This window comes from Ambystoma mexicanum, chromosome 8 (genome assembly GCF_040938575.1).
Source record: "Ambystoma mexicanum isolate Mex_15411 chromosome 8, UKY_AmexF1_1, whole genome shotgun sequence".
Classification (NCBI taxonomy): Eukaryota; Metazoa; Chordata; class Amphibia; order Caudata; family Ambystomatidae; genus Ambystoma; species Ambystoma mexicanum.
Genome location: NC_090929.1, coordinates 326083109 through 326096163, shown reverse-complemented (window position 1 = coordinate 326096163; position 13055 = coordinate 326083109). Strand labels below are relative to the sequence as shown.

At 49.1% G+C, this 13055-nt stretch overlaps 1 protein-coding gene across 2 annotated transcripts in view; it reads right to left on the bottom strand.

The window, feature by feature from the left end:
- The window catches only part of LOC138471886 (uncharacterized), a 302508-nt gene extending 291898 nt beyond the window's left edge, over positions 1 to 10610 (bottom strand). For both annotated transcript variants that reach the window (XM_069609746.1, XM_069609747.1), the window contains exon 1: positions 9576 to 10610. In XM_069609746.1, the coding sequence (XP_069465847.1) occupies positions 9576 to 9826 (251 nt within the window). In that variant the 5' untranslated portion in view covers positions 9827 to 10610. The remainder of the gene's footprint in view (positions 1 to 9575) is intronic.
- Between the last annotated feature and the right edge of the window lie 2445 nt (positions 10611 to 13055).

Here is a 13055-nt window from a genome sequence, read left to right as displayed (position 1 = left end):
GTAAGGCTGATTGGTTCCCTGGAATGGGTAATGGGACCTGAACAAAGAGGAGTCCCATCAACCCCCTCTACCTTGAGATCTTCCTGGTTAAGAATGCGTCGGATCCCCATCCTTTCTACCCACAAGGTGACAACAAAATTGCCCGCTGCTCCGCAATCTATAAGAGCGAGGGTTTCCACTGACTTATCCCTCCAAGATAAGTGTAGAGTAACCACCATCAAACGAGTATCCTCTGACTGTGTAGAAGGTGTGATGGATAACGAAACATAGGGACTTTCAGTAAATCCTCGAACCGTTGTCCCCCCTAGGTTCGAGGCGCCCCGTTTCCCGTCCGCCTTGGAGGGACTTCAGGACAATTCCGAAGCAGATGTGAAGAGGATTCACAATACATGCAGAGACCCAAGTCTCTACGTCTCTTCCGCTCTTCCGGAGTTAGTGGGGCTCTCATGGTTCCAATTTGCATTGGCTCTTCCTTGCTCATGGTAGTCGGTGAAGGTGAGTGAGGAGGGATGGGGGCAGGATAACTTGTTGTTCCCTTGCCTTTCTTCCTCTCTTGCCTGCGTTCATTAATTTGGTGCTCCATCTGAAGAACTACTGACACAAGCTCTGAGAAAGAGGCAGGCCGCGGAACACTTGCCAGTTCATCCTTCAGTTCCTCCTGGAGACCTCTGCGAAATATGGTAAATTGTGCTTGCTCTGACCAAGTGGATTCAGCCGCTAGTCTTTTAAACTTGGTGATGTAGGACAAAAGATCCAGCTGACTTTGGAGTACATCCAAAAGCTCCTCACATGCCATGTAGGTTATTGCAGGTCTTTCAAAGGTCTGCCTTAGTTTAGTAAGAAAGGCTTCCCAATCTTGCAATACCTGATCATTTCCAGTAACCAGTGGGTTGGCCCAGGCCAAAGCGTTTCCGGTCATGTTGGAAACCGCAAACCCTACCTTGCTCAGACCTGTCGAATATGCAGTAGGTCGAAGGGCAAAGTACACATTACAAGCTTCAATAAATTCTTTGAGTGATTTGGGTGTGCCATCAAATCTGCCCAGAGACACAGGGAGTGAAGGGAGATCAGAACGTGTCTCCCTGGTAGACACAAATTGTCGGAGTACATTGTTCTCAACCTTAAGGTTCTGTACTTCCTGATTGAGATTCCGGACTTCCACGTTCAGGGATTGAACTGCAGTAACTAATTCTTGAAGTTGTTCAGGTGTAGCCATCTTGGTTGGTGTTTGGCGTTGCAAACTGTCACAAATTGAGGGTTTGTCAGTAATGTCCAAATCACTTTCTAGTTCTGTTACCTCCCCCTCCTCCTGACCTGAAGAGATATCTTTTGAAGTCTTCTTTCTTCTTTCTTTGGCTGACGATTTCTTTTTTAGAAGATACGGTCTGCCACGGAATGATGCCACACTGGTTGCGGAGGATTTCCGGAAACCAGGGGCCCCGGGACCGTGACAGCCAAAAAAAAGGGGAAAAAGCCACTTAGGCAAAAAAAAGGAAACCTCCTGCAGCAGAGATGTACTCGGAAAGGGCGCCAGTGATCCAAAAACGAGACACGGAACTCCGTGCAGGTAAGAAAATGTCCGTCGCGGCCCAGAAGTAGAGGAGAGAGTCCTTGTGGAAGAGGGGGAACACTGGCGAAGGAGAAACAGAGAGCAAAGACAGAAGAGAGGAGCGAGAGGCCGAGGAGAAAACACTGAAGCCTCTCGGAAAGAGGAGAGGAGAGAAAGCGAGCGATAACAGACCAAACCGCGGGGCGGTCCAGAGGAGAAGCGAGCAGAAAGGGAAGGCGAAAAAGAAGGAGCTGAGAGAGCGGGGGGCAAGGGCCCGAGGGAAAGCAGGGCTCAGCAAAGCCAAGGGAAATAACCAGGAGCGTGGCAACAGCAAGGGAGAGAAACACACACAGTTGCAATGCGGCGAGCCGGCGGCAACTGTGCACAGATAAGCTGTGGGCGGCCATGTTGAAAAAGTCTAGACCGCAGTCCAGGAACACGTCAAACGTAACGGGACAAGTAATGGCGGCTCAATTTCCATCGGTCCCAATGCTTGACGAAAAAAGGGCGCATGACAACAGGTGATCCCTACGTTCAAATTCCAAAGATGGGGCGGCCACTCTTTTGCCGTTGAGGACTGGAAGCTGGAGAATTTACTTTGGTCTGGTTTGCGTCTTCTTGGAGACCATCTTGAATTTGAAAGCAATTTGAAAACTCTTCTTTTACCTAGATAATCTTCAACCTTAACTTGTCTTGGTGCATTAAGGCATTAAGATCCCATGCTATGCTGCTTCTTTTGCGGCATAATGTTGTGCTTCACAAATAGCCAACTATATACCATATTGCATAGTTATGCGTAAACCATGTCACCAACTAATAAAACTAAACTAATTGATGCAAAATACCAATAAATAAATTCAACTTGCATCCCATGAAAACCCATGCTATTCTAGATATAGTCAGCCAGTCCTGTCTTTTTTCTTTGTATTTAGTGTTTCGAATGGTTGTTTTTCCTTACTATAAATCCCGAATTACACATTCCAGAATGCAAAGGAGAAAAAAGGACTGGATAAGCATCAGGATATTTTGTGGGTTGCCGTGTTTGTGGGGATATAATGCTTGTCTTTGCTCGGCTCGGACTGCTGCACCTCATTTCTACAAAGCAGTGCCGGCCCCAGGTCTGCTGGTGCCCTGTGCGAAATGTGCGCGCCCCTATCACCCCCGCCCCGCCCACTACAAATGCATAACACCAGGGGACTCAGTTCTGTAAAGTGTGTGTAAGGGCCCTTTGCCTCCAGCTCACTGTCATGTAAAGAGCGCCTGGTTCTTTAATAGGCGCTATTTACATGACACTAAGCTGGAGGCAACGCGCCCTCAGCTCTCTTTTGCGGCCGCTACCTCTGAGCGCACCTTGAGCCAGCGCTGAAGTAACGTCACTCACTAACAAATCTCAGGGTGAGACAAGTCGTAAAGTCTCCAGTTTTTTCCTGTGTAAAAGCTTGTCATGGGCCAGATTATCGAAAGTTGGCGTTTTGAATGTTTCTTTCTGCGTCAGTTGGAGTGCTGGTTTGCAATTATCATTCGTGTACGTTGGTGCTTCATGCGACTTCGTTTGCTCACATTTTGTTGCCTTCTGCGCCTCTTATCTCAGCGCTCGAGGCCTTTAATGTACAGTCAAGTGAGACGCAGACAAGGCGTACACTTCCAGTGCAGGAATCTCACGCCTGAACCCACCCGACCTCGTTCACTGCTTAGCTACAATCACAAATACCCCAAAAGATAAATTAAAAGACCATTTACAAAGGGGGTCGTGCTTCCCGTAAAATAAAATAAAAAAGGAAGCTGTGCCTTTAGTGACAGACGCTCCCCGTGGAGCGATTCCGCAGCGTGGTCCATTGTAAACACAGCCCTGGGCTGAGCGAAGTTCAGCGGTGGCCGCCATTGCCATGGCCCCCATGTAAACAAAGGCCGATGGAGCAGCCCTGGCGCGCCTCCAGCTTCCCTAAGCTTGGCAGAGCCCCGCTCAAGGGGCGCGCCTCCAGCAACTGCTGGCCAGCAAAACGAATGCTGGCATAGCCCTCTCTGGCATGGGTTCACGCTGACACACGCAGCACACAAGGGTTACCCCATATCGCACACAGTACCACACATCAATACATCGATCACCGGAAAAGGGCTTTCCACGCAGGAAGACACTTTCAAACGTATCACTAAATACCTCTCAACCTGTTGACTCCACAAGTCTTGTGAAGTCAGTGGTTTTTGGTGGTTGATCCAATTAATGTCTACGGAAATGAACTATTTTGGGCAGGTTATCGAGTCTTCTTGTGAGGTTGTTCCTATTGAAGCCTATGGGTAGCATTGGTCTTGTGGGGGTCAAAATAGGTCCAAGGAGTGTGACACCCTCCAAATGTGAGTGAATGGAGAATTCCACGGGTGAACAGGGAACAGGAGCCGCCCAGAAACAGAACTGTCTTTTGCTGTAGACCTCACTGACTGCCTGGGCAAGGCTGCCCTGGTAGGGCACATGAAGAAGGGCGTTCTGGTCAAGGAGGGCAGGACAAAGGGAAACCAGGCCGGGAAATCTAACAATGCAGCACGATTCAGGGCAAAATGATGCTACAGAGAGAATAATGTGTGAACCCAAAAGATTTGGAAAAAAATAAATAAACACCTACCCGACTGAGATCAGCGGACAAGTGGAGGGCGTGGCTCTTGAAACACGTGTAAGGTGCAATATGTACGTCCCGCCATGTCCTGCATTGTTCTTACCCATCATTGATACCGCCCCAGTATTTTTGTCTCCATCAATTCTCTGAACTATAAGGCACCCAGCAATGTGAATACTACCAGCATACTTTGTCGTTTCTACATTGTCCACCCCCCACCCCCACTCCCATTACGTCTCTGCTATCACCAATAAATACAATTAAAAAGATAATAAAAACTACACAGCCAGCTCTTGATGGCCTTAAAGAATAGGATTTGAAATCCTAATGAATTTCCTGATTGCCACTCTTGCCAACATCTTTGACACATGACAACATATATGATAATTTCGTGAATTAATTAACCATTCATATGAATCGTACAAATGTGCCAAAAGCTTGCCTCCGCTGAAGGGCCTCCTTCTCGTGGCCCTGGTGAATGAGGGTGAAGGAGCACGCTTACGCATGCGTGCACTCGGGCTTCACCGCCATGGCTTTGAGGATCCACAGCTTACGCATGGAAATGCATGTATGTGCCTTCCATCAGCGATGCATGTGATGAATAGAGAGTGATGTCCACCATGTTCGCACGTGCACACTGGAGATAGGAAATGACGGCTTCCAAGCCAATCATGCGTCCATCATGGTCCACTGATTTCCATACACTGCACCTGCTTTTTAGTTTTGGCTATTTGAAGCCGAAACTGTTGCACTAAAGTACAGCTAGGCAAAAATGGCATATGCAGAGGGACAACAAGATTGCAGGTCTTAGTTGACCATTTACCCACCGATTGATTGTCTATAGCCATGCTAATTCCTATAGCCATTCCCACCCACTGCCTGCCCCTGCCCGCCCAAAATACATCCTCCTGGGATGTCTCTGAGCTAGCTTTTTCAAGCCTTACCATCATACAATGTGCTCGAAGTGCCTGCAAGTGATTTCTCAAAGCAGTCTTCTGACAGTTAATGATGTATTTGGAGCGGTAGATGTACTTCTGGTGTAATAAAAATGTCTTAAACACGTCTGTCTTCAACCACTCTATAAGCATTAAGGTGTCTTCATTGAAATCCTGTTAACAACACGGATTGGCAACAACAACACGTTTGGCTTGTGTATAAATATTGGGCATTCGCCAGGCACTGTTATTATATGCACATGTATTGCACCCTTTTGAGCTGCTACCATTGATGGCCAGTTAGTACCACTACTTCAGTGCCTGGTAAATGCCTTTCCCACGACTACACAAAAGCCCAAACTGTTGACATTGCCAATGTTTGCTCCTGGTGCAAGGAAAGTGGACCAGTCTGCAGAAAGCCACCCACTCTGCGTGCATCAGAATACTAACCTCTGCAGGCCAGTTGCTTGAACGTTCCCTTACGTGGAACAGGAACGCTGTGTGAGAGCTATGTTTCAGAGTTTGCAGAATTAGTATTGGAATTGGGCGGATGCAGAATGAGGTGGCAAATGCCCCTTTTCTCTGGCTTTTCTTCCACATTCACCTCATTGACAGTAGAAGAAAATATGTGTCACCTTGGTTTCAGGGACTGCGTTAGGCCATGTCAAACTTTTCAGTTGAAATGAGTCCTGAGTTCTGCCCCGTGTTGGCAGTTGGCAGTGTTTGGAAACTGCAGCATACTTCTTTCATTCTGGACTTTAAGGGCCTGATTAATGGAATATTTGCCTGGATGAAAGTGACTTTGCACTGCCGACACAAACCCTGATTCATGGAATCGTGCAAAGTGTATTTTTGCTCTGCAAAGTCCGGGTAAAGTCAGTGCATAGTCATTTTTGCAGTACAAAATGACTTTGCCGAGCAAAAATACACTTTGTACGGTTCCATGAATCAGGGTTTGTGTCGGCAGTGCAAAGTCACTTTTCAGCAGTGCAAAGTAACTTTGAACCAGGCAAATATTCCATGAATCAGGCCCTAAATGTGTGCGCTGCCGTGAGCACGTTACCAGCTGCATTTGCGCAAGCCCTTCAAGCCGTGGCCTACCCCAGACCTCTAGGGTATCCAGCTACACTCTTATCACCTCGTTCCCTTTTTACTCCAGTTTTGTGTAAATGAACCCCTTGCTAACAAAGACGGATTAGTAGCTTTTCAGTGGACATATTGTGATCGCAAATGAAAGTAGCGCAGAGAAGGCACTTCTTCATTTGCACTCACTGCTGAAATGCGCAGGTCCCCTTATTCTCAAAGATGGCCTGAGCATTCCAAGAGGGTCTGGACAATAGCGCAAAGATGCGCTATGCATCCCCCTTGCACCCCAGACCCCAACGTATGACAGGCTCCCAGCAACCATGTGTTTGCCAGGAAAGCATTTCACTGAGATGGGCTATTAAAGGGCCCGGCCTGTGGAATGCCAGGGAAAAGAAAAACACATTCCATCCCCGTTTGGGGGACGGAACCGCGGGTGTCACACATCAAAAACAAATCACGACAGGGTCAGAAATGGAACAGGCACAGAGGAAGACCTTAATTTCTGCGCATTTAAAAGCTCATCTTATTTCTGAATCCTGCGTGCGCTTTTAAATGCATAAAATTGACCCATTCTTTGCACAAATGTGCAAAGCAGTGGGAAAGGGCATTTGAATGAGCAAATCTGAGATGCGCTCATTCGAATGTCCTTTGTGAATTGGGCTGCTCCATTTTTGGCGCAAGTGAGGAGATGCGCTAGCAACATCCCCTCACTTGCGCCACAGAAAGGTTTGAGGTCTGGCCCTTGGCGTTTCAGCTCCCAGCTAGTTGCCCGTCCTGTGAAAAGCCACAGCGAGCAACCCCACAGCTGGATTTCTGTCTAGCCATTACAATGTATGCACCCCAGGGAGCCTGATACTGTTCTCCCTGCTCTAGGCAGGGGGACCCCCAAACATCATGTTGAAACGGGCCCCAAGATCCCTGACACATCTTCAGCCGGCCCTGCTTGGTTTGTAGCCAAGGGATCCCACATCCCAGGATGACCTTTGGCACCCACAATAAAGTACTGAAATATTCACCAAAACAGAGGTTTCAAGGGATCCCACATCCCAGGATGACCTTTGGCACCCACAATAAAGTACTGAAATATTCACCAAAACAGAGGTTTCAAGGGATCCCACATCCCAGGATGACCTTTGGCACCCACAATAAAGTACTGAAATATTCACCAAAACAGAGGTTTCAAGGGATCCCACATCCCAGGATGACCTTTGGCACCCACAATAAAGTACTGAAATATTCACCAAAACAGAGGTTTCAAGGGATCCCACATCCCAGGATGACCTTTGGCACCCACAATAAAGTACTGAAATATTCACCAAAACAGAGGTTTCAAGGGATCCCACATCCCAGGATGACCTTTGGCACCCACAATAAAGTACTGAAATATTCACCAAAACAGAGGTTTCATATGAAAGTGTGCATACTTTCATATATGAGTAGCATTCCACTGCAGATGTCATGCTACTCACATTTCCAGGTTCCATGTAATAATGTCCCCACAAAAATATCGCTGAAAAATGGACTTTTTTTGTGGGGACATTATTGCATGGAACATGCGAGGGACAGCCCTGCAACCCCCAAATCCTTTTTTTTAAATGTTTTTTTTTGGCTGCCCCTGTCCCCATATATATGGTCACCCATATAATATGGCCACGACCTTTTCCCGGCAATATTATGTACGGCGACCATATATATGGGGACAATATTACCTGATACCCATTTCCAACAGGTGAACAAGTACAATCACCTTACTAACTTATAAGCCCACCTTACGCACAGCTCAGCCTGCTCATTAACTGCTCAGTCTCCATCATTCACCATTCAGTTTGCCAGTCTCCTAGTTCAGTGTGCCTCAATCATCGCTCATTCACCCCTCTCCCTGGCATACTCTCTGAGCACCCTGCCTTAGTCTCTGGGCAGTGGTCGTCTTTCACTGCTCGGTCTGCCATGATCCCTTCATCAGCCTGCCTCAATCATTGCTTAGCCACTGTCATGTACTGTTCAGCCACTGCCATCCACTGCCATCCACTGCTCACCCGCTCACAGTCACTGATCAACCTCTCCGAGTCATTGCTCAGCCTCCCACATTCACTGCTCGCCCTCCCTCATTCACTGCTCATCCTGCCGTGCTCCCTGCTGAGCCTGGATCAATTACTGCTCAGCCTGCCCCAATCACTGCTCAAAAGACCTCATTCGATGCTAGCCTGCCATGCTATTTGCTCAGCCTTCATCATTCACTGCTCAGCTTTCCATGCCCCCTCCTCAGAATGCCTCGATAACTGATTAGCTGTTGTCATTCACTGCTCAGGCTCCCTTATTCAGTGAACAACCTGCCATGCTCCCTGCACAGCCTACCTCAATCACTGTGCAGCTGCCATTATTCACTGCTCAGCTAGCCATGATCTCTGCTGCCCCTGACCCCATCACTGCTCAGCCTCTCTCAGTCGTCGCTCAATCTCCCACATTCACCGCTCAGGCTCCCTCAATCACTCATCAGCATGCCAGGCTCCCTGCCCAAAATACCTCATTCAACGTTAACCTGCCAAGCTCTTTGCTCAGCGGCCTCATTTACTGCTCAGCATGCCATGCTCCCTGCTCAGTCTGCCTGAATCACAGCTCAGCTACCATCATTCACTGCTCAGCCTCTCTCATTCACTGCTCAGCCGCACTCATTCACTGCTCAGCTTCCCACATTCACTGCTCAGCTGGCCATGCTCCCTGATCAGCCTGTCTCAATCACTGCTCAGCTGCCATCATTCACTGCTCAGTCCGCCATGATCCCTGCTCAGCACTCCTCAATCACGGCTTAGCTGCTATCATTCACTGCTCAGCCTCCCTCATTCACTGCTCAGGCTGCCATGCTCTCTGCTCGGCCTGCCTCAATCACTGCTCAGCTGCCATCAATCACTCATTCACTGCTCAGCCTCCCTTATTCACTGCTCAGCTTCCCTCATTCCCTGCTCAGCCTGCCTCAATCACTGCTCAACACTCCTCAATCACTGCTTAGTCGCTATCATTCACTGCTCGGCCTGCCTCAATCACTGCTCCGCTGCCATCAGTCACTCATTCACTGCTCAGCCTCTCTTATTCGCTGCTCAGCTTTCCTCATTCTCTGCTCAGCCTCCCTTATTCCCTGCTCAGCTTCCCTCATTCCCTGGTCAGCCTGCCTCAATCACTGCTTTCTGCCATGATCCCTGCTCAGCCTGACTAGATCACTGCTCAGCTGCCATCATTCACTACTCAGCCACTCTGATTCACTGCTCAGCTTCGCTCTTTCACAAATATACGCACGTTTTTTAGACATGCTAAGATTTCGAACCCTTCCACCTGTCCATCCGTAACTCCCACCCTCCCCTCTCTATTTTGACAGCTACCTTTAAGGTCCCTATCACTCACCTCACATCGGGAGCAGCCAGCAAACGACCGAGCGCCTCCAGGTACAGCTGGCACTTGGAATCCCCCACCAGGGTCTGGAGCAGCCGGTCCCTGTCCTGTCGCAAGGCGCAAAGTAGGCCCTCCACCGCCTGCAACCTCTCCCTTGGGTCCGAGGACAGAAGCCAGGGCAGGATGGAGGCAGCCCCCAGCGGGGGGCTCTTCTGCAGCATGTTCACCTCTCGCGGAGCTGTCTTCCCTGCCCAAGACTTCATGCGTCCATCTTCACCCGTGCAGCAGCCCAGCCCAGCGCCTTCCCCATCAGAGAACTGCAGCCAGAGACGTTTCGGAAAGTGCAGACTTGTGCAATAGAGTCAAGCCCAGATCTAAAGCTGTGTGAAAAGCAAGGGGACAAACTACCCCCCTAACCATATATAGTATTGCCTGTGCCCAGTTACACTGGACCATTACCACCGCCTGGTGAAGGTAGGTTAGTCAGGGGGACATGTGTTGCAAGTCAGCGCGTGCTTGCTTGTGCCCGTGCCAGGGTGGGCAATGAAACGTGTCGCCTCAATTAATGTGGTAAAAAGCAGGAATGGAGGCAGGTGTGCTGTTTCCCTGGTCCTTCCTCACTTCCCGGCAAAAAGGATAGGGCGGCTGGGTCCCTCTCCTCAAAAGTACTCTCTGGGGGTACTTTACGCAATATCTGTCGCTTCGCTGCCCATCTCGTTTACAGGGTCAGAGAGATACCAAACTTCAGGCGCTGGAGGCGAAGTCCCGTACGATGCCACTCCGCGCAAGCTCGGGGCCCATGGGGTCGCCACCGGGTCCCCTTATGCTTCAGCCCCTAGAGGGTAGGAGCACGCCCTCTTCTGGCAAACGTTCAGAGACGGAGAGAATCCCGGCGCTACCACCAGCCCAGCGACGCGTCTCTCCCGCTTTATAGCTTCGTACTCCCCCATTCACCACAGCCCGCCCTTTCACTCTCCTCCTCTCTACGATTCTCTAATCCCTCACGTATGCTGTTCCCCGCTCCCGGATAGCCCTCCCTTCCCCCAGGCCACGCTTCTATTTGCCCCTCGCCGCTCTTGCGTGCTTTCGCCCCCAACTCTCCCCGCCCTTCTACTCAGCTCCCTCTTATTTTCCTACCATTTCCCAAACCCGCTGCCCTCTGGTTTAACGGCCCCTTTCCCCATGACCCTCCCCAGTTCTGCCATCCTTTCCTACACGGCCACCCCCTTAGCTATTTCTGCCTGCACCCTCTGCGTCTCTTAAACTCTCACTAATTCCCACACCCTTTAACTTTACCCTCCCTCCTCCCTCCCATACTTCCACGAGCTTTGTTTGCTGGTGGGTTCTCATAACCGATTCTTGTCCCCCTGACTCTCCTTGGGCCTGTAGCTCCCCCTTTTAGGGGCTGTCCCGCTCCTTCTCCATAAAATAGATGCCATCTGTGCCTTCCAATCAGGGCTGGGCTCCCTTGGAGACCTGGTAGAGAGCCAGGTCAATCAGTAACCGCGTTTTGTTCCCTCTGTTGCCATCTCACGCTTCGCCTTTAATAAGAACAGTCCACAACTTGCTAAAGTAAACAACCCCCCAGGCCTTGCCTCAGAACGGCAACTGACAGAACACTTCTGTACAGCTTTTTCTTGGCATAGTGGGGGAGTTCTGTACAGAGTTTAAATATCCCAATACACTTTAATAAGAAGGGGGCATGGCACTGAACCAAACATCGCACATTCTGAAGCACCCGTTTCGTTTTCAATGAGCAGTTTCATTTAAATACATCTTCTCGTTTTTGTTTACCATTCTCGGTCATTAAACTTTTTTTTGTTTATTAAACCAAGTATTCTTGTCAAAGATTTTAATAGCTGTAGTTAGGGCAGCCAAATGAAGGGACATGGTTGTAATCACAGCATCTGCGTGACACAAACTGTTTGATTCTGGGCAGAACCCATATTACCCATTTTGTCTCAGTTGTTCTTATTTGGTCATATTGAGAGCATTGGACGTGATGGCTGGAAGTTTTAGGATTAATCTGAACCACTGGCATAGCTCAGGGCAAATCTACAGACCATCCTTCTTCAGCCCGCTAAGCCATTCCAAAAGGGGAAAGACCATATGCGAATCAGGCTTGATCCCGCCCCAAAAAGGGCAGTCCAGCCCGAACTGCGTAGTCACATCCCTTCTGCAGGAGACCACAATCAACCCCAGGCATGCTTCAGCCTCATTGGGCATCATGAATGGTGTGTAGACTGGGTCTCTAGGACAAGCAGGCTGGGGGCCCACAGCTGCCCATACCCGTTCCACTCAGGATGACTACAGAAAAACAAAACAGGTGATGGCTAGAAGGTTTAGAATTAATTTGAACCACTGGTATAAGCCTGGACAACCCTCCAGACCATCATTCATCACCTGCAAACCATTAGAGAAAGGGAAAAGACCATATGCAAATTAGGATCAGTGCCAACCCAAAAGGGGCAGACCAGGCTGAACTGCTTGGTCACAACCCTTCTGCACAAGACCACAAGCAACCCCAAACATGCCTTATAGGGCATCATCAGTGAGGTGTAGCTTGGGTTGATCGGCCCAGCAGGCTCGGCACCCACGCCTGGGCATGCCCTTCCTACTCGGTGTGACTAAAGCAAAGCAAAAGAGGACTAAATCTATACAGTCGGGAGATAGTACTCAATTGCGTTGGTCTACCCATCTCTTGCCTTAAAATAGAACCCAAGATATTGAGAACTCTGCTCACCAGTTGAGGCAACACAACTTAATAACGAACTCGCAGATCAGCAACAGACTGGACCTCTAAATGTAAGACTCAATAATAGAAATCCTCATTAATCCCAAAGTCCCTCTTTTCCTAAGTAACTCACTCACCTCTAAATGTTCTACCACCTAACACTTACACACACAGAGACCACCTCAGATATGCTTAATTCATGCCTACAAATGCAACATCAGCCTTGAAGGAGCTGTGCAAACGCTCACATCTGGAGCTCTAGCACCCATTCCCCACCCATGCCGCCGGCTTTCCCAGTCTCCCAGTGCTCGGATTGATCAGATCTCTGGCAATCCCCTCTCATTAAGACCCAGATTCAAGTAGCAATGTCACATCATCTAGAACCATACCAGCACTCGGACGCTGGTACCTCTGGCCTTTCCTCAAGAACACATCAGCTTTTGCATCTGCCACCACCCTGCATCCCCCTACCAGCACTTACCCCTCTCTTTTTACACAGTCCACATGTAACACTAAGAATGGTAGGAGATTATAGTAAAGATTGGACCCCCACGCCAATCTGTTCTCTCAGGTTTGACAACAGTTCTTCCTGCTGCCTGTATGTATGTATGTATGTCTGCTTATATAGCGCCGGCAGCCCGAGGGCATCAGGGCGCTTTGACAAACACAAAACAGTTATACAGACAGCAATAACAGTAAGGCAAAGGCCTTAACTCTACTGGTTCCAAGTTCCATGCCAAGGAAAGACAGCCAGAGGA